This window comes from Peromyscus maniculatus, chromosome 2, assembly GCF_049852395.1.
Source record: "Peromyscus maniculatus bairdii isolate BWxNUB_F1_BW_parent chromosome 2, HU_Pman_BW_mat_3.1, whole genome shotgun sequence".
NCBI classification, from domain to species: domain Eukaryota; kingdom Metazoa; phylum Chordata; class Mammalia; order Rodentia; family Cricetidae; genus Peromyscus; species Peromyscus maniculatus.
Window position 1 is genome coordinate 71,102,714 of NC_134853.1, and position 22,656 is coordinate 71,125,369.

Sequence of the window (22,656 nt, forward strand, 5' to 3'; positions counted from 1 at the left end):
AAAAGTGTGTGTGTGTGTGTGTGTGTGTGTGTGTGTGTAGGGGGGCAGAGGTGGAGGGAGTGGAGGGTGTAATAAAACAGACACTAAGGAGACACACCGGACTGTGTGATTGTTGGACCTTGTGAGGGTTCTCCATTAAACTGTCAGCTTTGAAATGGTTGGAGGACTGATAGATGGGGAAGAGAAAGACATTAAGAACTGTGAAATGTTCTTGTAGGTACAGTGGCTATGTCAGAAAAAGTCCTCTCGAAGAAATGCACACCCAAGTATTTATATATTGAAATGAGCTAATGTCTAGGAGTGGCTTTACGATGGCTAGCAAAAAGTGGAGGGGGTGGGGGTGGGTGAGCCAAGATAACACAAGACGGGCAAAATGCAGGCAACGGCCTCCGCGGGGTGATGGAGCTGTGGGGATCATTACATTGGCCTGTCTGTCTTGAGGTCTGTTGACCACTTCTGTGATCAAATCCTGAAATGATGCAGGCTTCTCAGCATATTGCTATTGACTTACCCATGCTCCCCTTTTCTGAAAGTCTAGGAGTCACATGGGGGTAGGGTAGGCTTGGGGAGCCAGGCATTTGAACAACAATTTTCCACATAGCTGTAACTCATGTTCTCATGGGGAAGCGTTTCCTATCGACTCTTGTTTTATCTGGAATCTCATATCAGATTTCCATCTCTTCTGATGCCTTTTATTGCAGAAACACAACATCCCTGAATATAAATGCCGTCAGCTGGAAAGAATAAGCATCAAAAAGCCTACCTTGAAATTGAGTAAATTTAATGGTTCCCATTCTCTCTCCGTTCCGGAACACAACTTGACCCTAAAAACAAAACAAAACAAACGAGAACAAAAGAGAAATGTCACGTTAGCCCATTGAAATCTTTAACGGCATGATGTGGTTATTAATACTGGAGAATAATCAGCTCCCGTCAGAGGCGGACACCAAAGTCAAACTCATTACTTACACATTAGTTGTGACTTTATCTGCTTATTATGCAAGGGGCACAAAATCAATAATGAAACTATCACATATGAATTAAAGCTGAGAAAGCATTGTCATTAGCATGGTGATTATGAAATGCCCAGGGAGCTGTGCTATCATGGGATGGAGGCAGAGGTGAGGCTTCTGATGGTGGGTCCTGTGCCCACTCAGAAAGATATAGGGCTTCCCTGAGGCTCTCTGGCTGGAGGACCATCAGGGTGCTGGAGAGTGGTTTTTTTTTTTTTTTTTTTAATTACATCTATCTACCTACCTATCTACCTCTCTCTCTCTCTTTCTCATCTCTCTCTCCATCTATCTATCTATCTATCTATCTATCTATCTATCTATCTATCTATCTATCTATCTATCTATCTATCTATTGATTTGTGTGTGTGGTTCATTACTAAGGAGGGAGAATGCTTTGGGAAACTCATCCTGAGGGGTGATGTCAGCCCCAATTATAACTGGGCTATGATGCAGCTCAAAATTAAGTATCTCCATTCAGCAAGACCTGACTACTGTCACAGGCAGCTAGCTGAGCGCCTCTCATTAGGGACTTGGGGACTAGAGATGGCTGTCATCTCCAGCATCTGCCTTCATGGTCCCCATATGGTTGGCTGAGTACACTAGGGATTTAAAGAAGCCACACCACTTCTTTTTGCCCACTTGTGGTCTCTGCGAAAATTCTGCAACCGTACAAGAAAATCGACGAGGGGGAATTGATGTGCTGCATCGGTCACTGCATCTTAACAACCAGCTCAGGTGGCATGGGGTGATGCCCACTTTACAGATCAAGAAACTGAGACTAAGACGGGGAGATGGCTCAGTGGATAAAGCACTTGTCCTGTGAGGACTGAGTTTGATTCCTCAGAATCTCTGGGAGTGTAGGGTACATCTGTAACCCAGCGCTGTTAGGTTGAAATGGGAGATGGAGACGAGAGGGAGTCGCTGGAGGCTTCCTGGGGCATCTGGCCCGGTGTAGAAAGCCTTGAAGAACAAAGAGATCCTGTCTCAAACAAGATGAAAGGTGAGGACCAAGATTGTCCCTCAGCTTCCACATGCACACACATATGAGCACACACACATACACACACGCATGTGCACACATGCATGCATGTGTGTGCATGGGGGGTAAGTAAAGTAAAGGAGAAAGGCTATGTGCTGATCACAAGGTCATTGTAAACGAGGCTGGAATCCAATCCCAGTTTCATTGTATGTGTTTAGAAGTGCCCAGAATCAAACGCGGGACCTTGTGCGTACGAGGTGAGCGCTCTACCTCTGAGCTACATGCCCAGCTGTGTTTCATTTCAGAGCCATGCTCTTCCGCCAGAGTTGCTTCTGCTCCAGAAGCACATCCCTCCCTATCTCGCTCTTACGGTGAAACGCAGAAGGGAAGTTGTTTCCATGGTACCCTGCTTTCCCCTCACTACAAAGCACTGGCTCTGCCGGGGCGACAGGGCTCCATGGCCACTTCATCCTCGGGGGAAGGCCCTGGGCGCATCGTCCCTCGGGGAAATCCGCGGGGTGAGTCCCCATGGTTTTAGGAGTAAAGAGGATCCCGCAATGTGTCCTCCGAAACACCGTCCAAAGCCACCTTGACACCTTTTTGAAGTCCTGAAGACAGCTGTGAGTAGTACCAGTTTGAAACTGAACACCCACCCAATTCCACATTCAGGTGGCAGCAAGCAATTCCCTAAAGTGTGAAAACACTTCAACGAAGGTGAGACGGGAGCTGTGATTTTGTTTCTAGGGATGATTGGAAATCACGGAACACCTTCCAAAAGGATCATGTTTATGCAAATGGACCACTTTACCTGGGTGGGGAAGCCGCAAACAGCCCTCCACAAGGAGAAAATGAGAGAAAAAAAAAATCCCCCCAAGGGCAGAGCTCTACATTCTTTACTGATCTCTCACCAGGATCTGAAGAATTCCAAAGGCGGCTGGGTCTAGAATGTGATGTTCTACAGACTCTCTGCTGGGGACATTAAAAAGTGCGTGGGAGGGTGTCCTTGTCCGGATGAATGGGTGGAACAGGGGCAGGCGTGGAAAAGAGAGCCTCCCTTTGTTTTCTTCTTCTGTTTTCCCCCTTTAAAAAAATTTATTGTTGCTTTCAACTCATGAGCACACACGCATGCATGCACGCACGCTTATATCTGTGTGTGTGTGTGTGTGTGTGTGTGTGTGTGTGTGTGTGTGTGTGCCCATCCGTCCACATTAGTGCAGGCATTCACAGAGGTCAGAAGAGGGCATCAGATCCCCTGGAGCTAGAGTTAGGAGGGGTGTGAGCCTCCCAAAGCCCGGGAACTGAACTCGGGTCCTCGGCAGGTGCTCTTCACTTTCGTCCCATTTTTTTCAGTCTTCTGTTTTCTTTTTAAACAAAACGAATTAGTCCATTTTGAAGTAAGACTTGCCATGTTTGATTTCACCAGCACTAGCTAGTCTTACTAGTGGGAACTCACCCCTCCCTTTAACGTCTCAGGAAACACAGAGGTAGGAGAGCACGGCCTGAGTCTCACAAGCCATGCTCCACCTCTTCCCAGGCAACATTCCGGACACCATCTCTAAAATACAGTCCCCTACAGCTCCTGATATACGGATACGGGCACTCAGTGAGCAGCAGTGGCCATTTCCATTTCAATGCTCTTAATAACAGAGCGTTGAAGGGAAAAGAGCTGAGGTGCCAGCAAGTTGTCAACCCTGGGGAAGAGATTGTTTAACTCCCGGGGACATCAGTTGGCAAGGGGGTAACCAGGTAGCCTCACCTCCCAGAAGGGTCACCCCCAAATGACAGAACCACCAACCTCATGAGCCACCGTGTGCTCTGCCTCACAAGAGGATGGCTTATCCCTGACAGGGATGGGTTTTGATTGTGGCAGCCAGTGTCAACAACACACAGATAGCAGTTGGCTTCTGATGGTCTGTCTGTACCAGAGTGGAGGCCAGGAGCTTACAGAAACCCCTCTGAGGAAACCACGTCATGTGACTCAGTGAACTGAGTGACCTGCCATTTACAGTTCTCTTCATTGCCAACTACTCAGAGGGCCGTTGGCCCAGCTGAGGAAGGCCTCTTGTCCGTGAGAAGATTTTCAAGAAAGCCTCTTTAGAACCTATCCTCCATGCTACAAGATGGACGGCTCAGAACACAATGTTTGACCTACCCTATGACAGGTATTCTTTGCTTTAAATTGGGTCTCACTATGTTGCCCAGGCAGGCCTCAACTTCCGGGCCTCAAGAGATCCTCCTGCCTCAGTCTCCAGGGGTGCCTCACTGTGCCCTGTGTCCAGGTATCTCCCTGGGCACTGACTCTCACTCCAGGGAAACTTCTCATCAATAAATGAACAGGAAATGTCAGTCAGTGGCGGGGCTGTGAAAGTCACAAAGGGAAGGGGACTGAGCCAATGGTGGAGTTGGTCTTGCTTCTCTGAGTCCTTTTTGATTTGGCTCCCAAAACGACTTCCCGACTCATTTCCTGTAGGCAATACTTGCCTCCCTGTCTGCTTCGAGCAACTCAAACCAAGATATCCTGTTGTGAAGGGCCCTGGGCAGGGAGAGGAGGAGGAAAGGGACTCTGTATGAAGTCGCAATGGCCACCAGCTTGCTCTGGCTTCCTGTGGTGGATTACTACAGTGAAAACAGTGGGAGGGGCAGCATAGGAAGATGGGAGGGGTGAGGAGGCGGGCGGGGGGGGGGGGGGGAGCACTGGAGAAGTAAGGAGAGAGGAGGCTTCATCCCAACCCAGCTGACCTTTCTCTCCAGCAGTGAGGCAAGAGTTCCAGCGCATCGCATCGGGGATTGCCTAAGGCCTTTCCCCTTTCCCAAATGCACACCGTAATTTCCTAGGACTCCCACTAGCAGCCCCATTTACAGGGAAAGGATGCGTAGCAATCCCCTTGCGCTACCCTCGTGGCTCCTGGTTTTGCCCTGTCAGGTTATAATTCCATCTTTGATATCTCCAGAGCTCACTTATCTCACTTACCAAGGAAAGGAAATAAAATATGTTTCTTAGCAACCTTTTGAGATGCAACTCAAGAGTCACCGAAATGATATACAGAATTATTGCTAAGACAATTCCTTCTGTCCTTCGAGGAGTCCGTGCCCACGCGTGGGTGTGTATCACTCTCCGCAGCTCTCACTGGAGGAGCCCAGGTCCACACCCTCAGGGACGCCTTGTATTTCCTTCTGAGTTCTTTCTTCTACCCCTCATGTTTAAGTCCATGTTTAAAGCGTCTCAACCTAAAATTCTTTTCTGCCCCAAAGCCAGTTTGACCCTCACTGAGGCTCCTAGGAGATTGGGGGAACTCCTCTGGCTGCTGTGGGGGACTGTGGGGACCTAGGCCCCTGTCTCCTCACTGGCAACAGTAGGTGGTCCTGCTTTCTAAAACTCAGCGTGAGTCTTTTTCTCCACCCCAAGAACCGTGCTCCCCATCTGGAAAGTCTTTCTGGATATAAATGTCATGTCTCTCCTTGAGCGGAGCCAGCTGGGGCTGCCGTCTCACTAGGGACCAATCCATGTGAGAAATCAGATCCCAAGGCAGTGGAGTTTGGTAGCGGTGACCTGGGTGGCACTCACAGTTCAGTCACTCTTCCGTTTACTGTCCTCCGTGTGGCTGGGGCTTCAGGCCTCCAAGTCACGTTTCCCAGAATCCCTTGCCAGCCAGTTCCATTTACGTCCCGCTAATGGGAAGCATTCATGGGGGAAAGTTTACATCAGGGAAAAGTTTCATCCCATCCCCACCCTGGTTTTGGTGCCAGCAGTAAAAGTTACAAGTGATTGAAGATGTAGTGGGGCCAAGTGGTACCCGGCCACCTGCTCAGTGCTCAGAGAGGCCCAGCCTCCCGTGTGGCGGGCCCGGCAAGGCTAGGGTCCAGCAGGCCTGGACATATCGCCCTGTTATTCGACTTGTATTCCAAGTCTGCCTCTTGACCGCTTTCAGAAACCCTTTGGAAGTCAGACACCACCATGATCAGTACCCTTCGAAGAAGCTAGGTCCCCCATGCCTGGCAGAAGCAGAGGCAGAGGCAGCCTCACCTTCCTTCCCATCCCTCCATCTCCAGGGGCCTGGCAGTGCCTGCAACATGCCACTTCAGGGACCACTCTCCTCGTTCCAGCCCTCCCAAGGAAGGCACAGGCTGACACGGGTCTACCTTGTTTTGATAAGAACCGCCGTGGAGCAGACGTGAAATAAAATCGTGGAGGGAAGTTCCCAAGTAGAGAAGAGATAAGGGTTTACTTTCCCCTCAAAGAGATGCTGCTCAAGGAAGCAGCGTGTGGAAGGCCGTGAGCCACAGGGGAAGGGGACAGTGGGGGAGGACAGCCAATGGGAACACAGTGTAATGACACAGTGTATGTCCACAGGAAGACACCATAGTGAAACCCATTACTTTGAGTGCTAACCTCAAAAATGAATTTAAAAGCGTTATGGCTAAAAGGAGAATTTGAAAAAGGAGTCTGTTTCACAATGATCAATCTCACATGACAGGACAGTGTGTGGGCTACACATGGGGGGGATGCGGTGGGATGTGGGGGAACTTAAGCTTCAGGATTGGCCAGGCAACAGCAGCTAGCACCCACAGCATGAATGAGGAATGTCATGCTGTCTCAGAGCCTCTGGCCCCCCATCTGAAAGAACAATTCCTACCTCTCAGGACAGTATGCGGGGATTAAAGAAGAGTCTTGGGGAAGGACACCGACCCTGCACTGGGCCCAGAAGGATCTTTAATAGGCTAGCTGCATCTGCTAAGTCACTCGAATGACGGGTCCAGTCCACAGGGCAGGGGTTGGGGGTGGGGTGAGGAGTCGCTGCTGCAGACTCCAAGAGTCTCCTCTAAGAACAGTCTCTGCTCCCAGAGTTCATCTCCCGTGGTTCACTACTGGGTGTAGATCACACACGACATTGACTTACAGTCGAATGGGTCAAGCCCTAGACCGGGGCCCCTTTCCTTTCTCCTTTCCTTTCCTTTCCTTTCCTTTCCTTTCCTTTCCTTTCCTTTCCTTTCCTTTCCTTTCCTTTCCTTTCCTTTCCTTTCCTTTCCTTTCCTTTCCTTTCCTTTCCTTTCCTTTTCCTCCCTCCCTCCCTCCCTCCCTCCCTCCCTCCCTCCCTCCCTCCCTTCCTTCCTCCTTCCTTCCTTCCTTCTTTTTTTTGGTCTTAACTTCAACTTCACAGCAGAGGATGGGCTGGCCTGCCCAGGATTGGCACCAGGTCTGAGAGGCCAGAAGGTGGCAGCTTCTCTGAGGTTGACAGGCAGCACTTGGCTGAAGCTGCTCACTCCTCAGAGAGGAGACCCCTGAGCACAGCCTGAGGGACTGGACCCCTAGGCACGGTACCCTGCCAAGCTCTGTGGTTCCCAGTGCATGTCAGGAAAGGTTTCTTCCCGAATGTCGTCTTGGAGTGCACGGTTGCCTCTGGGCAGTCATGCTTGCTGTGGGAGAGGGGGCATGCATGCACATCGAAGGGTTTTGTCTTTGCTGCAGTGTGTGTGTGTGTGTGTGTGTGTGAGAGAGTGAGCATGTGTGTGTGCACATGGAAACTCAGGATGTGTGTGTGCTCATGCACGCTCCCTTGTATGTGTGTTTGAGTGCATGTGCCTGTGCCTACTTGTGCATCTGTATGTGCATGTCCATGGGTATGTACATATACGGGTGTGCATGTGTTTTTATGTCCATGTGCATATCTGTGTGCATATGCACTGTGTGTGTGTAAAACCTGCACAGAGATGGGGAATTAGGTTTTTTTTTTTTAATTTAATTTTAAAAATATTTAAGTGTATGTGTGTGTACCTGATTGTCTGTATGTGCACCACATGTACAGGTACCAGTGGAGGCCAGAAGAGGGCACTAGATTCCCTGGGACTGAATTTATAGGTGGTTATGTGCTACCTGGTATCAGTGCTGGTGCTGGGAACTGAACCCAGGTCCTCTGCAAGAGTGGCAAATGCTCTTAACTGCTTAGCCATGTCTCCAGCCCCCCAGGTGAGTGGATGTCTAAATAGCTGAAAGTTGAGGAGCCAGGGCTCTGCCCAGCTTGCTGGAGGAGGAGGCAGCCATTGTGGACTGGGTGGAAAATCCTGCCACATTGGGAGGTTCCTCACCTGGGGCAGTACCAATCTCAAAGGATAACACAATATTGTTGTTGGGGCTGTGATATTGCAGGGCAGGTTCCTATCCATGGTGGGTCGAGCTCGACACCACTCAGGCTTGAAGGAAAAGGTGTCCTCTGTCCTCACAGGGACAGCAGGACTTAAAAGAGAGGGAAGGATTGAATAATTGGGTCTGTCTACCCTGTGCTCTGTAAAGGTGAGAAAGGTCTTTCCTCCCCTGCACGTCCCCTTGGGCTATAGAAGAGGCCATATTTTGCCTTTATTTAAAATATTTTTCTTACCCTGAAGATGCTTTTGACAGGTCCAAGCCTTCAGATGTGTGATGTACTCACATGACTATGAGAAATAAGCGTGCTGAAAATCAGAGGAAGGCTGGGGCCGGAGGCGTGGCCTGCTCACTACCACTTTCTGCTGTGGCGAGACAGGGCAAAAGCCCAAGCAGCAACTTCCCACAGAACGACACAGTGATTGGCAGCCTAAGGCAGGGCTGGGTGTAGCAGGGCTGGGTGTAGCAGAAGGAAGCGGAGGCCCAGAGGAGCCTGGTGGACGGTGTGGGAGAGGAGAGCGGCTCCCACGCTCTCTTTCGTGAGTACAAAAGCAGAGGCAGCGTTTGGGGAGCAGCAAATACCAGACACGCATGGGATGTGCACAGGACAGAGGGACAGCGTGACGTGAACTCTGATAGAGGCACACGAAACGCCATGAAACACGTCCATCAACAAGCTCGCTGGGTGGCTCTGATGTGTCTGGCAGATGCCAGGCAGGCACCAGCATAAAGGACGAGGAAAATCCACAGTCCTAGACTGCACGGGGCTCCAGTCTGCTGGGAGATACAGCGACTTATAATAAGCCCATGGGAATGTATAGAATTACTAATTAATAACACAAAGGAAAAGAGCGGGTTGCTGTGAAAAAAAAAACAAGACCCTAATTTAGACTAGGGGGATCCGGGAAAGTCTTTTATGGGGGTTGGTATATGTCCTGAAAAATGAAGCAGTCACAGGTGAGCTTAAAGCCACAGGGAGAGTGTCTTGTGCAGAGGGGATCACAAGTATGATCAAAGGCCCTGGGGCAGGAGAGCCCTTGAGAAGTCAAGGCATGTGGGCCAATGACAGTGGAGCTGAACATGGTGGCTGGGGAGGAGGTGAGCAAGGAATGTGACAGGTGACAGGGGAGGGGAGTGGGGACAGGGAGGTGAGTGGGGGCAGGGAGGGGAGTGGGGCAGGGGAGGTGAGTGGGGACAGGGAGGGGAGTGGGGACAGGGAGGGGAGTGGGGACAGGGAGGGGAGTGGGGGCAGGGAGGGGAGTGGGAACAGGGGAGGTGAGTGGGGACAGGGAGGGGAGTGGGGCCAGGGGAGGGGAGTGGGGACAGGGAGGGGAGTGGGAACAGGGGAGGTGAGTGGGGACAGGGAGGTGAGTGGGGACAGGGAGGGGAGTGGGGACAGGGAGGGGAGTGAGGGCAGGGAGGTGAGTGGGGACAGGGAGGAGAGTGGGGACAGGGGAGGGGAGTGAGGGGAGGTGAGTGGGGACAGGGAGATGAGTGGGGGCAGGGAGGTGAGTGGGAGCAGGGGAGGGGAGTGGGGGCAGGGGAGGGGAGTGGGGGCAGGGGAGGAGGGCTGTCAAGGTCTTGTAGAACCTTCTAGAGCCAGGGTTGCCAGGCTCCTGTGTGGCTATTTCCCTGGGACTGGACGGCTTCCTCCTGGAGGGGAAGACCACGGCTTACAGGACTCAGTTCACACCTGAGACTCAGGACTGAGAAGCTACAACCTTCAGAAGACCTCTCTCCAGCGCTTAGGCAGGGAACAGTTTCTGGGGAGTAGAGATGCCCCGGGAGGCGGGGGAGGGGGGCTCCCTGCAGCCCCGAGGGAGTGGGACGAGGGTTCAGTGATGCAGCTGCCCATGCTCATATAAGTCACCCCAATAACTCACTGTCTCACTAAACTGGACTTGGGAAGAATTCTTTCTCTGTCTGTCATTGGTGCCCTGCCTGGGGTGAACAGACATTCGCTTGTCTCCCCGAGAGAAGTCACATAACATGGCCTTAATTTTGAGTGCAGGGGAAGCCGTGGATGGATTTTTACCAGGAGATGACTTGATCTACATGATCTAGATCTGAGAACTGTAAAAGTTAATACAGCGTTGGAAAAAGTGATGTTCCACTTGCGTTAGACTCCCACTCACTGGCCATCAGCTCCGTTTCTTTCAGTCATGTGGTAGACAAGCTCTTCCAGCCTCCATGCTGGTTAGGTCAGGCCTTGGGACCATCCCCAGTGGTACACGGGCAAGCATGATGCCCACTGTTCCAGCAGAGGCAAACTTCCCCAAAGATCCCGCCTTTTTCCACACGCCAGTCAGAGTCCCGGGATCTAGCAGAGAACTTACAGCCCCGAGCAGCTGCAGGGACATGAGACAGAAGAGCCTGGGCTCACGCTTGAGCACGTGGAAAGGCTGTGACCCCCCCCCCCACACACACACACTGGGCACTCTGCTCTGCTGTTTCACTCTGTTAGTTACTTTTCCCATTCTGTAGCCAAGTACCTGACAGCAAACCGCTTCAAGAGGAAGGGCTTAGTGTGGCTTACTTTTATTTTCTGTTCTTTCTTCTTTCTCTTTCCTCTTTCCTTCCTCCTTCCCTCCCTCTTTCCCTTCCTTCCATTTTTGTTTATTTGAGACAGAGTCTTACTATGTAGCCCTGGCCAACTGGAACTCACTATGTAGACCATGGTGGCCTTGACTCACAGGGATCTGCCTGTGTCTGCCTCCCGAGTGCTGGGGTTAAGGGTAGATGTCACCATTCCTGGTTGAATATCTGTCCCTGTCTGTCTGCCATCTGTCATCCATCTTCCATATCTGGGTGGTCCCGGGAATCGAACCTGGAATCTCATGTACTCTGGGCCAGTGTTCTAGTACTGCACCACAGCACTGGCCCTGCTTGGCTCATGGTTAAGGGCACAATCCATCACGGGCAGGAAGATGGCGTCTGGAGTGGCTTGGGGCTGTGGCGGCAGGAGTGTGAGGCTGCTTGCTTACATCTGGACAGACCAGGGAGCAGACACTGGACAGGAAACAGCATCTAAGTGCAAACCTCAAGGCCCACCCCTAGTAACCTATTGCCTCTAACAAGGCCCTACCTCTCAAAGGTCCCAAAGGCCCCCAAGACAGCTGTCACCAGCCCTGGAGACCAAGCATACATACACATGAGCTTGTGGGGGACATTTTATACTCAAACTACCCACGAGAGTTCTGAGGAAGCTTTTGTTACAGCCGCTGGAGTTATGTATCCTAACTAATATAATAATGATAAAATTACCGGGTGGTGGCTGTGCACGCCTTTATTCTCAGCACCCGGGAGGCAGAGGCCCTCAGATCTCTATAAGTTCGAGGCCAGCCTAGTCTACAGAGGTAGTTCAAGGACAGCCAAGGTTACACAGAGCAACCCTGCCTCAAATTCCCGTCTCCCCACAAAAAAAGAATAATAAAAGCAAAAAAAAAAAAAAAAAGATGAAAATTCTTCTCCAGAATGTTCACAGTCCATACAAAACTTATCCCTTCCCCAAGGAGCAATGCTAAACGCTGGTTAATCTTGCACTGGGTGATTATGTTTGTTGTCTTCTTACTTTTCAATACTTTCTGATATTCTCTAACAAGCATTATTTTATTAACATGAAAAGTTTACTTAAAAGTTTTTTTCTTTGAAATGCTATTATAAGGAGACATGTTTTTCCAGGCAAAAAATAGCAACATCATCACCAGCAAATTAATTCTCCCTCTTGAAATACATTAATTCTCACCAACGGCTTAGAGTTTTCCTATACAAGGGCTGAGGGTCTGTGTGAACATAAACACATTTCCTCTCCTTGTCCCGTGACAAAAAGAGGCAGGAGCAAGGAGTCAGAAGGCACACACTCAGGCTAGACCTGGCCATGCCCAGAAGGGCTCGGGTCCTGCCCATCTGTCCTCAGGTTCCCTCGACAAGCACGCAGAGTGAAAGCCTGCACCACCATCTTGCAGAGAAACCACCCGTGCTATTTTGGACTCTGCTGAGACGGCTGTGTAAGACACCTGAGTGCTTCCCCTGGCTTCTCAGATTAGCAAGTACCCTTTGCCAGCCTCAGTGGGGTGGAGAGGGCACCAGTTTCCCATCTTTCAGACGAGGAGACAGAGGGGCTGAGAGGGCAGGACTTTGTCTCAGGTCACATGACCAGCCAGGAGGGGAAGGGACCTTTACCCCAGATTGCCGCTTCAGATTCATGCTTTTGACATTAATCCAGCCTCCCTGTGTAGGACCAAGGCACTGATCTGAAACTGAGACCTTTGCTTTCCAGACGACAGAGTGATTGCTTTCTGGCTTGGGAAGGTGGAGGGATGGTATCACCATTCTTTGACGGCATAGTTGGTATGGGGAATGCGGTTGGAGCAGGGAGTGGCATCTCTGCCTGTTCAGCTCCAGGTAGGAAGGCTACAAACCCCTAAGGCTGGCAGCCTCCTGCAAGGCCCCTGGTCTGCCTTCCTGGCTATCTGCAGCTGTAAGCAGCTCCTCAATGAGCAGCCTTTAATTTTTGCTCTACTGTAGCTTCTATTTTTGTTAAATAGATCAGTCTCTCCACCAGGAAAACCAAATTGCTGACCGGTCGACCCCAAAGTCCAAGACATGCAATTTGCAATCTGTTTGCATCTCTGTCCACCAGGGTGGGCTGCAGACTGGCCTGGGGGGTGGGGCGGGCAGGACTCCAAGTAGACATCTGGTGCAGCAGCCATGGACAGGTTAAGGGAGGGCTCAGCGGCAGGAGGGTCCTGGCAAGGGTCGGGGTGCACAGACTGGAGATATAGGAAGGGGCAGGTATCCAGGAAGTGCTAACTAGTGGGGGTGGTGGTGACCCAGAAAGGGGCCAACTTGCCCCCCGCCCCCCAGTGATGTTGGCTACTGTTGCCTCAGAATATAAGGAAATAGTTTACATGTTTTAAGAGCCAGGTCCAGGGTTCCTCATAATAGGAGAGCAAGCTCAGTGTAGGGAGAAGCATTGTTTGGCCTCCTGGGGAAGGGGAACCTCTCAATGGGCACCTGGCAGGCAGAAGCCAAGATGGGAGGGGGGCGGGGGTAGGAGGTGGTCACTGTGGGAGACCACAGGTGAGGAAGCAGGGGCACAAGGATATGGAAAGGCAGAAAAAGAGGGAACTTTGAGGTGGCTGAGGAGCTCAACATACCACTCAGGGCCATTCTCCTCTTCACTGAGACCCCCCCCCCCGCCCCCGCCCCGCCTTGAGTCCCGGCAAGAGAAGCCAGCCTTTGTGCCGCGTGGTTCCTCATGGTGGGGAAGGACTGCGTGCCACACAGCGAAGAGTTGAGGCAAGCAGGAGGGACCATGCCACCTTCCAGATCTGAACACACTTGGCACAGGCGGGCCCAGGGGTGCATGAGTCCATCCTCCAGTTTGAAGCACCCTGATTTTATTGTGGATTTTATTGGGGTTCCCAACAGCCTTTCCTTGGTGACGTCACACTGTGCATACGGTGCCGAGGGGACAGGAGTGAGTTCAAATAATGGAGGCGCTCTGGTTTGGCAGGCCCAGTGGCCCGGGGAGTAGGGTGAAGGAAAAGAAGAGTGGATAGGGAGGGCTCTGGAGCATTTGACCCCAGAGGAAGGGCCAGGCAGATCTGCAAGGAGGACCCAGCCCAACATGCCTGCTTCCTTACTCTGGATATGAAATGCCTTGGTGGGTTCCAATCGGCACAGCAGCTCCCTCTCTTCCCTCAGCCCCCAGCCTCGTGATCCCCTCAAACCTGTCTGGAGCCTGCCCTTACCAGAGTGCGGCCCTGGGGTCTGGTCTGACTTAGCTCTGCTGGGATGACTCTCCTGACCTGCTCTGCAGGTGCTAGAAAGAGCCAAGACCTGCCCAGGGCGTTCACGGGAGAATCGACACGATTCCAGAGTGAGCCTGCAACACCCTGCATTCGGTGCAGGCCTAGCCCAGGCTGAGCAATTCCCCCAGATCAGCTCTACCATCAGGAAGCTCCCAGCTGGGGTGAGGAGGAAGACTCAGTCAGTTAACCACAGCATACTGGCAGGATGCCCTGGCTGGCGAAGGGCCTGGGATGTCAGCATCTATCCCAGACGGGGCAGGGAAGGCTTCAGGAGAGAGAGAGCATCCCGAGTGAGCCTGGAAGGGCTAGAAAGAGCTAGCTGCCTAAGGAGAGCCTGGGGGTGGTGAGCCAAACCCAGGAAGAGGAACAACATATGTGAAGGCCCTGGGGTGAGAAAGCAGAGCATACTGTAAGCAGCAGAAATAGTTCTAGGTGGGGAAATTTCAGGAGAAAGGAAGTGAGGGTTTTCTGTCCAAAGCATAGATCATGAAGCAAAAGATTAACCAATATTGAACGCCTGGGACAAAGCTGGGTGGACAGTCACCAGAGGGGAAGATGACTCTGTGAGGGTCTGAAATCCACATGCTGCTAATATCCAGGCTATCCTGGGAACCCCTGAAACAACCATCCAAAGGCAGTGACCCCAGGAGAGAGACAGAGAAGGCTGAGAACAAGCAGGGACCAGTGACAGAGATGTCAGAGTGACTGAAAGGAGGCCATGGCGTAGAAACAAGAGCTCGTTATGTGGAAGCCACAGCTCCATGTAGATCAAGTGCAACCATTAGGAAGAGACAGCCAAGTCCTGGAGGGGACATACAGGCCTGGTGACCTCATCACTTCTGGTGGGATGTCCTAGGAGCAGCCATCCTGGACAGTATCACACTCACCCAGAATGCCACTTCTGCATCCAGTCCTAAGAGATACTTAGAAGGGAACATTTGGAAAGCTGCCCACTGTTTTTTCCCCTCTTTCCTCCTTCCTCTCTCCTCTCTTTCCCTTCCTCAGACATCTGATCTCACAAACATACTACTTCATTGCTAGAAATAACATCTGATGATTCATTTTCAGCCTTGCTTGGAACCAGCTTATGTCCAGCTACAAATGGACAGACATTAGACCTCTGCTAACACCTGAGAGTCTAATGGTCCCTGAACCAAGTTCTGCTCCCCAGACACCAAAACCAGAGGTTTAGAGTAGAAAATTGCTAGTGGGTAAGATATTGAATTGGATAAGCTTTAAAAGAACAAACAAACAAACAAACAAACAAAACCAAGATGTAACATGTAGAGATGCACCCACATGCTTTTGTTGAAAAAAAAAAAAAGACAAACTTGGGAAAGAAAGAAAAGACCTGTACAGTGAGTAAGATGTTAGCCTTCTGGAGCTGGAGAGACGGCTCAGAGGTTAAGAGCACTTATTGCTCTTGCATGGGACCTGGGTCAATTCCCAGACTACACATGGTGGCTCACAACCATTTGGCTAACTCTAGTCCCAGGAGATCTGACATTGTCTTCTGACCTCAATGGACATCAGCCACACATGTGGCTCTCTCACACACACACACAGGCAAAACACATAATAATACATAATAATATAATACAACACTGAATAATACAACAAATCACACATAAATAATACAACAAATCAATCTTAAAAAAGATCGTAGCCTCTTGATTATTAACGGGAGGAAGGGTCATACACTCGGTTTAGAAACTGTTTCATGCACTCAGCGTGCCTGCCATCCTAGGCTGACATCCAATGTTGCAAAATTATAAAATAAACTGTTTCTCTTTTACTGAGTCTCTGGTACTCTTATTATGAAGTGAGGGCCATTGTTTCTCACATTTATAAAAAAGGAAAAAGAAGAGAGATCATGTCTGTAAACTACAACACATTTGCATGAGGCAAAAACATGCACAAGTGAAAGATTAGATGCTCTCAGAATGTCTGCTGTGGGAAACGGGATTGAGAATAGGGCATATGGGACATGAAGGGGCCGGTGAATGATGTCTGAGCTAGTGGTGCTCATTGCCATGAATGGATGGTGAGGACCAGCTAGCTCCATGCTCACCTAGAGGAGGTGAAGGACAGAATAGAACCTAGACACTGCCCTGAGGGTGAGAAACGGCGGTAAGGGGGCCAAGGGGTTCTGAGCTCCTGTTTCCCTGTATATGTGCCCCTCTGGAAGTCGTTTGTGCACGCATTAATTCATCATGAAACACCATTAGCACCAGGCTCTGAGCAAGGCGCTGTGCTGGCTCCGGGGTTCCTGGTGCTCCAGAGTAGCAGGGCTCTTTTGCTCTGGTCCTACTGCAAGGCCAAGGACTTGATGGGACTGCTCTGGGATTGGCCCAGTGGCTCTGAGCATGGGAAAACCAGGGGGTTCACAGGCCCTGAAGATGTTACCACCTTCACATATCTGAGCTACAGAAAACAAGACTCAGATGAGTCCTGAATCTCAGTTCCTCCTTGTGAGTGGGCAGCAGGCAGTGTCTGCTTACCTCGGGAGAGTGAAAAACAGGCAGGGAGCATCTCAGGAGACAGTGTTCCAGGCTACCTCCAGATCTAATGTTCTGTGGCATCTGGTGAGTCACCACTCATACCTCTGGCCATCAGGCCAGGCTAGCATTCAGGTGTCCCCTAACTGAGAACTCATTGTTTGCCTAAGCTCCCTTTCTAGCTCCCCAGATAGCAGAGAGCAGGAAACTATTCACTTGGTTCACAGCCTAACCCTAAAAACTTCTATGAAGTGACAGATGCAGGCAGAAAAAGGAAAGCAGGACTGCTGGGCTGCTAGACTTGGGGGCTTCTCAGGGATGGCCAGAACATAGGATGTGGGAGGCCAGGGCTGGATGCACTGCACGCATGGTCAGATGTCTTGGGTGTGGTTTGGAGTAGGGCTGGGGCTAGCAGATGAAGGGGAACTCTTCTCTCTTTCTTACTCTGGCTGAGAGTCCTCACTCCTTCCTACTTTCCATGGCTATTCTAAGACCCCCACCCAACATTTGAGACCTGCTAGTCATTCCAGAGTCATATGGGCCTCACATTGCTAGAATCTGTACATGTGGTGATAGACATTAATTTTTGTTGCTTGGCAACCCTTTGGGTGCTAAGAGTACCTGGTGTTTAGTGAGATTGTGTCAGTCAGAATCTGTGATGGCCCTTCTAATGCACAGTGTCAGCTGGGGGACACACTCTGGTATAGTCCCTTTCACAGTGAATGGGGTCGGCCTATGTAAACAGTAGGGTACTGCAGACACAGACCACGAAGAGACCCTGTAGCCTGGGTTACTCAGGGAAGCAGAAGCAACCATTGTACCATGAGGACACCCAAGTAGCCCGTGGCAAGGAACTGAGTCCTTCTGTCAAGAACCAGAACCAGCTTGCCAGCCACAAGAGCAGCTGTCTTGGGAGCGCATCTCCAGTCTCCCCGGATCTCAGGAGGATCACTATCCCAGGTGATGTCCCATCTGCCTTGTACAAAACCTGAAATTAACCTGTAAGCCTTACCCACCCAAGGACCAGGTAACTTCCCAGAATGCTGGGAATTGTAGTTCTTGAAAAACAACAACAAAGCCACATGGGAAGATACAGTGGCTGAATGGTTTTGTTCATAAAAAGCCCCACAACACGTGTTCCAGGGCCACTCAGCTGGGGATTCCAGGGAATGATTCTGACCAAAGGCCATCCTGGTCAATATTTAATTAAAGCTTGCTTCAAATTTGGCTCAAATGGTGGAATTGTTTTTTTCTCTGGTGAATCTCAGCATTAACATTTGGAGGCCCCAGTGAGATAATTCCACCTCAAATTCTGAAGCTAGGCTCTTCACTCCGGCTCCAGGGACCCCTTCCCCTCCACAACAGTGAATGGCCATGTTTGGAAAAGTAAGCATTTTTTTTTTAATGGAGGCCTCCTTTTTATTTTTATTTTATTTTTTATTTTTTTTAAAGCTGGCTTCTTGTGACAATTTCCTGCCTGGTTTCTGGATTCTGGTTATGGGGCACCCTATCTGGGGACATGGGGGCCTGATGAGGCCCACCAAATCCTTTGCCCGGGCCAAAGGGAGACATGCCATGGCCCACTGGTTATTTCTGGTTAATTGGGAGTTCAGCCAGAGTCACCAGTTGTCCTTCTGACCTACCTTGGAGTTCTCAGGACACCCTGGTGACCTTGGGAACCGAGTCAGGAAACTCGGAGAGGCCCAGGCTTGGCACTGTCAACGAGATTCCAATGCCTAGGCTGCACAACAGAGCTGGGAACTACAGGGGCATTCCATGACTGGGAATCAAGCTGCAGGTATGGATCAGCCAGCGTGGATTTGGGAGCCAGGGAAGACTCAGAGAGGTGCAGCCTTTGATGGGTTCCTAGCATCTGGGGTGTACAAAAAGGCTTAAAATTTTTCTCTTAGTCAGATTGGTGGAGCTTTGAAGCTGAGGACTCCAGTTGTTAGATGCTGTTGTCTCATGTCTTCCATTGTCAGTTGGCTCCATGTTTCCCATTGTAGCTTTGGCTCTGTGTCTTGTCTTATGTTTGGACCTGTCTTTTTGACTCGGGAAAACTAAATGGATGAACTCATGACCAGACTGATGTGCAGCTCTTGGAGGGCCCAGGCCAGCGGTGTGGAGCTTACAACCACAGCTCCTTTAAGCCAGACACTGCCCCTGTCTCCCAGCCTCCTGCCTGGGTCTAGCTGGCAAGGCCCGGGGCCTTGTGACCTCTGATGGAACTTCACATCCTAGAGCACCGGGTATGGCTGCTGAGCCTCGTCCACCTGGGCCTCTGGCTCTGCACCCACTGGCTCATCAAGCTGCCCTTGGAGTGGTCACTCCTAAAACAGTGTAACTTTTCGGGTCTGGAATGCAAGGGCAGCATGTGTTCGGTGCAGTATGCGATGCCTGGGGCCAGTGGGCAGCTCTGAGAAGCCCAGGGCCCCTGCAGGAAAGCTGGAAGCCAGTCCCGCTAAAGCACTGCTGTGCCCATGAGAATTGGATTCAGCAGCTAGCGCAGTGCTCTCCTCCTTGGAATTACAGCACTGGAGGAGGCAAGGAGAGCTTTGTCTGTCTGTTTTGAATGTATGGATGTGGCCACTGCATGCTTGTTTCTGTCTGCTCTTGAATGTGTGACTGTGTTCCGTGTGTCTTGGTTGTAGTTCAGCTGTTACTGTTGCAGCCAGCTGCTTGGGCTTCAGAATTTATCTCTGTGGGCTCTGGCCACTGAATCTAATGTAACAAGGATTCAAATATCATTTGGGTATGGATAATATTAAACTTGTTTTATGCTGCTCTGCTTTATTAAAGGGCTGGCTCTGGAATTGGGTTATGGCTCACCCTTTTTCAGACCCAGACATGCTTTTAAAATCTCTGTGTCTGGGGTTAGAAACTGAGAGTGAGAAGAGAAAGAGTAGAACAGCTAAAGGGATTATTGTCTTATAAGTTTATCGGGTATGGTTAAAAAATCTGTAATATCTGTAGCAAACAGTTAACTTAAAAACTCATGACATGGGGTTGGTGATTAAAAGTCTGTGCATAGGTAATCTTAAAGGAACCATGTGACGTGATTCCATTCTGGGATATAAGCAACACATGGCTTACCACCATCTCTAGGTAGCCATGTGGCTGGTTGACATCTTTGTAGGGCTGGAGAAGATGGATGTCATGGCTTCACTACCATCTTGACTAAGGGCAACCACGTGGTATAGACCAACCAAGGAGACAACAGGTCTCCAAAGACACCTTTTAACTGGGTTAGGATTCTTCTGTGATAATTCCTGTCGTGTCTTTAAAGCAAGGTTTATAAAAGATAGGATTGAAAAACAATGCTTATTTAATGAGGTATTAAAGCTGCACACCCATGTGTTCATATACAAGAACGTACCTTGGTGGCAGCCAAGTTTTGTAACATAAGAGTCACCCAGATGGTATTTATTTTAGAGACATGAGATTGTTTGCACTGTTGGAGCTTGGTTTTCCTTTCTACAGATTATGGCTGTGCCCTGTATCTTTACTCTTTATTTTGATAAATCAAGAACACACAGTTGAGAGATTTTAAACTGCTTTAAAAGAAAATTTTGGAGTTTTACAGAAAGTTTAAATTTAAAGACCCTGTATATCCTTTAAAAAAACAGCTTTAAAAATATTTAAGTTTATAAGGCTAGAGGACATTTTAAAGTTTATAAGCTATTTTATTATAATTTCTTTATTAATATGTGATCTTGACAAATAGATAAATAAAAGGCTAAAATTTAGGGCCACAGCTATAAAACCCAAGCATTAAACATCAGAGATTGAGGTATTCCTATTTTATGATGCAGCAAGACAATGACTTAAGCAGTCTGGCAAAGGGTCTCTCCTTGCCTAAGGTCTATTCAGGCTCATAGAGACTGATTTAGGAATGTATGTCTAACCTGTCTTTGCTAGCATTATTAAGCTGCAGCTATTTTGGTAAACTGAGCCATATAGGAAACTGTTGTATTCTATAATGGTACACTGTGTAAAGACCAGGAAAGTAAAGTTGCTAATCTTTCTATGGTCTATATTCTTGAAAACAGCTTCAATTAAAAAACTGCTATTTTTACTATAAACTGTTAAAGATGAACATCTCAAAAATAGCTTTGAGATGTTCAGAACTATGCTTATAGCCATGCTAAGTACCAATGTAATCAGTTACAGGAAAAAGACTTATTTAGCCTCCTGTATATGTTTTCAAGGTATAACCTAAAGCAAATAACTAAAAACAAGCAAGGGTTGTTTATCTCAGATATACTTAATAGATTGTGGTCCTCAAACTTGTCAGAGATCTTAAGTATGGCATTTCAGATGTTTAATGGAAAAAGTATACTATGACAGAGACCCCTCCAGATCCAACAGTGACCCTCAAGGTCTCCAAGAAGATAATGGACACAGTGACAATTACTCCACCTGGATTATGGCAACACTAACCACTGGGTAAGGCTGCCCTAATGCCTCACCTGCTGCCAGGGCCTGGCCTGAACTGTGGAGATGTAGGAAACTGAAGAGTTGATTGCCCCACTTTGCCTGGACAAAGTAAGGTCAGTCCCCCCACAATGTTCCTCCTCCACAGGAAAGTCTCGCATCTTCTGGACCTGGTGGCCAAAGACTGATGCTGTACTGGTACCTCTGCCTCCATCGCCATGGAAATCACAGAAGCCTGGGTTGACTGTCTAGGTAATGAACTAAGGACTGGTTTCTGTCATTTTAATTGATACATAGGCCATTTAGATTATACTTCCTGGTATAATTTATCCTTCTCAGATCTCTGATGACATTGATAGCTAGGCTATCTGTAGCTTTGTCAGCTAGGCAGCAGCAGGCAATCAGCTCCTTCCCCCAAGGCTGCAGCCACCTTGTTAGTTCATTAGTCAGTTCATTAGTTAGTTAAAGCTACTAGGTGTCTTGTTAAGAAAAGGCAGACTGGGTTGCTTTGCTCACAGACTTTATATTAAAGAATAAACAGGTTCCAGGTGTAACTTTCCACTAAATAAACATGCTTTGTAATGATTGCTCTCAGTAATAACAACTCGTGTCTCTGGTAAATGATTAGATTAAAAAAATGTTCTGAGGTGTATAAAGGTTTGAGGCTATCAAAAAGCTTAGATAAGTTCTGAGGGTCTCAAAAATGATTAAAAATATGTAAAATTTTAAAATGCTTCAGATTTTCCCCCTTCTATGCCTTTGTTATACTAAGATTCAAAGTTTTAACATTGATAAATGGAGTTCTGATGAATTGGTAGCGCACTGACTACTTACTATTCAATTACAGGCTCAAGATTTTAAATTTCCTTTGGTTGTCTTCTAAGTATAAACTTAAAGGTGCTTCTCATTGGGCCAAAACCATCTCTGTCCAATCTATATACACAGCTTTCCAGACAGAGGAAAAAATGTTCATGCTTTTTAACTCAAAGCTATAGCTTTTGCTAGGACTCAAACATGTGAGTCTACTCCTGCTGTTTTACAGACACCTATTAACTGCTTTACTACAATGTAGATTTCAGTACAGATTACAAACAGTGGCAATTCTAGTACATCTAAAACTTTTATGCCTTTTTTTAAAACCAAAAATTCACATAAGCTTTGGGGAGTCAAAGAAGTCATAAGACTTGGATCCATCTGTCACAGGTCAAAAGGATTCCAGAAGAGTATAGCCTAAGTTTCCCCACCTGTGTATTCCTGAGGATGGCAGTTTTCTCTCCCCTGGCTTTGAGACTCCTCCTCTTCCCTAATGACAAGAACTATGAGCCTGAAAGTTCCAAATATAAAGTTTTCTTTTAAGTTCCTAAATTTTAACCTCTGTCCCTAGTCTATATTTGTCTCAGCAGATTTCCACTTGGCTGACAGACACCATCCACAGATCACCTACAGACTTCAAACTGCTGAGCTCTGGACTTGCTGAAAGGTGTTCTGAACCAGTTCAGCTGATGTAATTGCTCCCTGTCCCTTCACCTAGATCAGCTAATCAGATGCTTCTGATGAATGCCCCATTTCCAAGCCTTTGACTAGCCTTTCAGCCTTCCTGGGCCCTGGCAACGATGCCCCAGTTTCAGCTGGAAGCAGTTACAGGAGAGAATATATTATTCTTTGTTCCCTAACAGGCTGAAATGATAAGTCAAAAGGAAACTTCCCTGTATAGGGGACAAAATGGTTACCTATAATGCCAATTAGCATACCAGGAAAGTGGGCCCAGATTTATCAA

General features: G+C 48.9%; 1 protein-coding gene across 1 annotated transcript in view; it reads right to left on the reverse strand.

Moving 5' to 3' along the window:
- Gabbr2 (gamma-aminobutyric acid type B receptor subunit 2) overlaps positions 1 to 22,656 on the reverse strand; it is a 356,621-nt gene that overhangs the window by 90,245 nt on the left and 243,720 nt on the right. Inside the window, exon 8 of the mRNA XM_006973681.4 lies at positions 764 to 824. Coding sequence (XP_006973743.2) covers positions 764 to 824 — 61 coding nt within the window. The remainder of the gene's footprint in view (positions 1 to 763; positions 825 to 22,656) is intronic.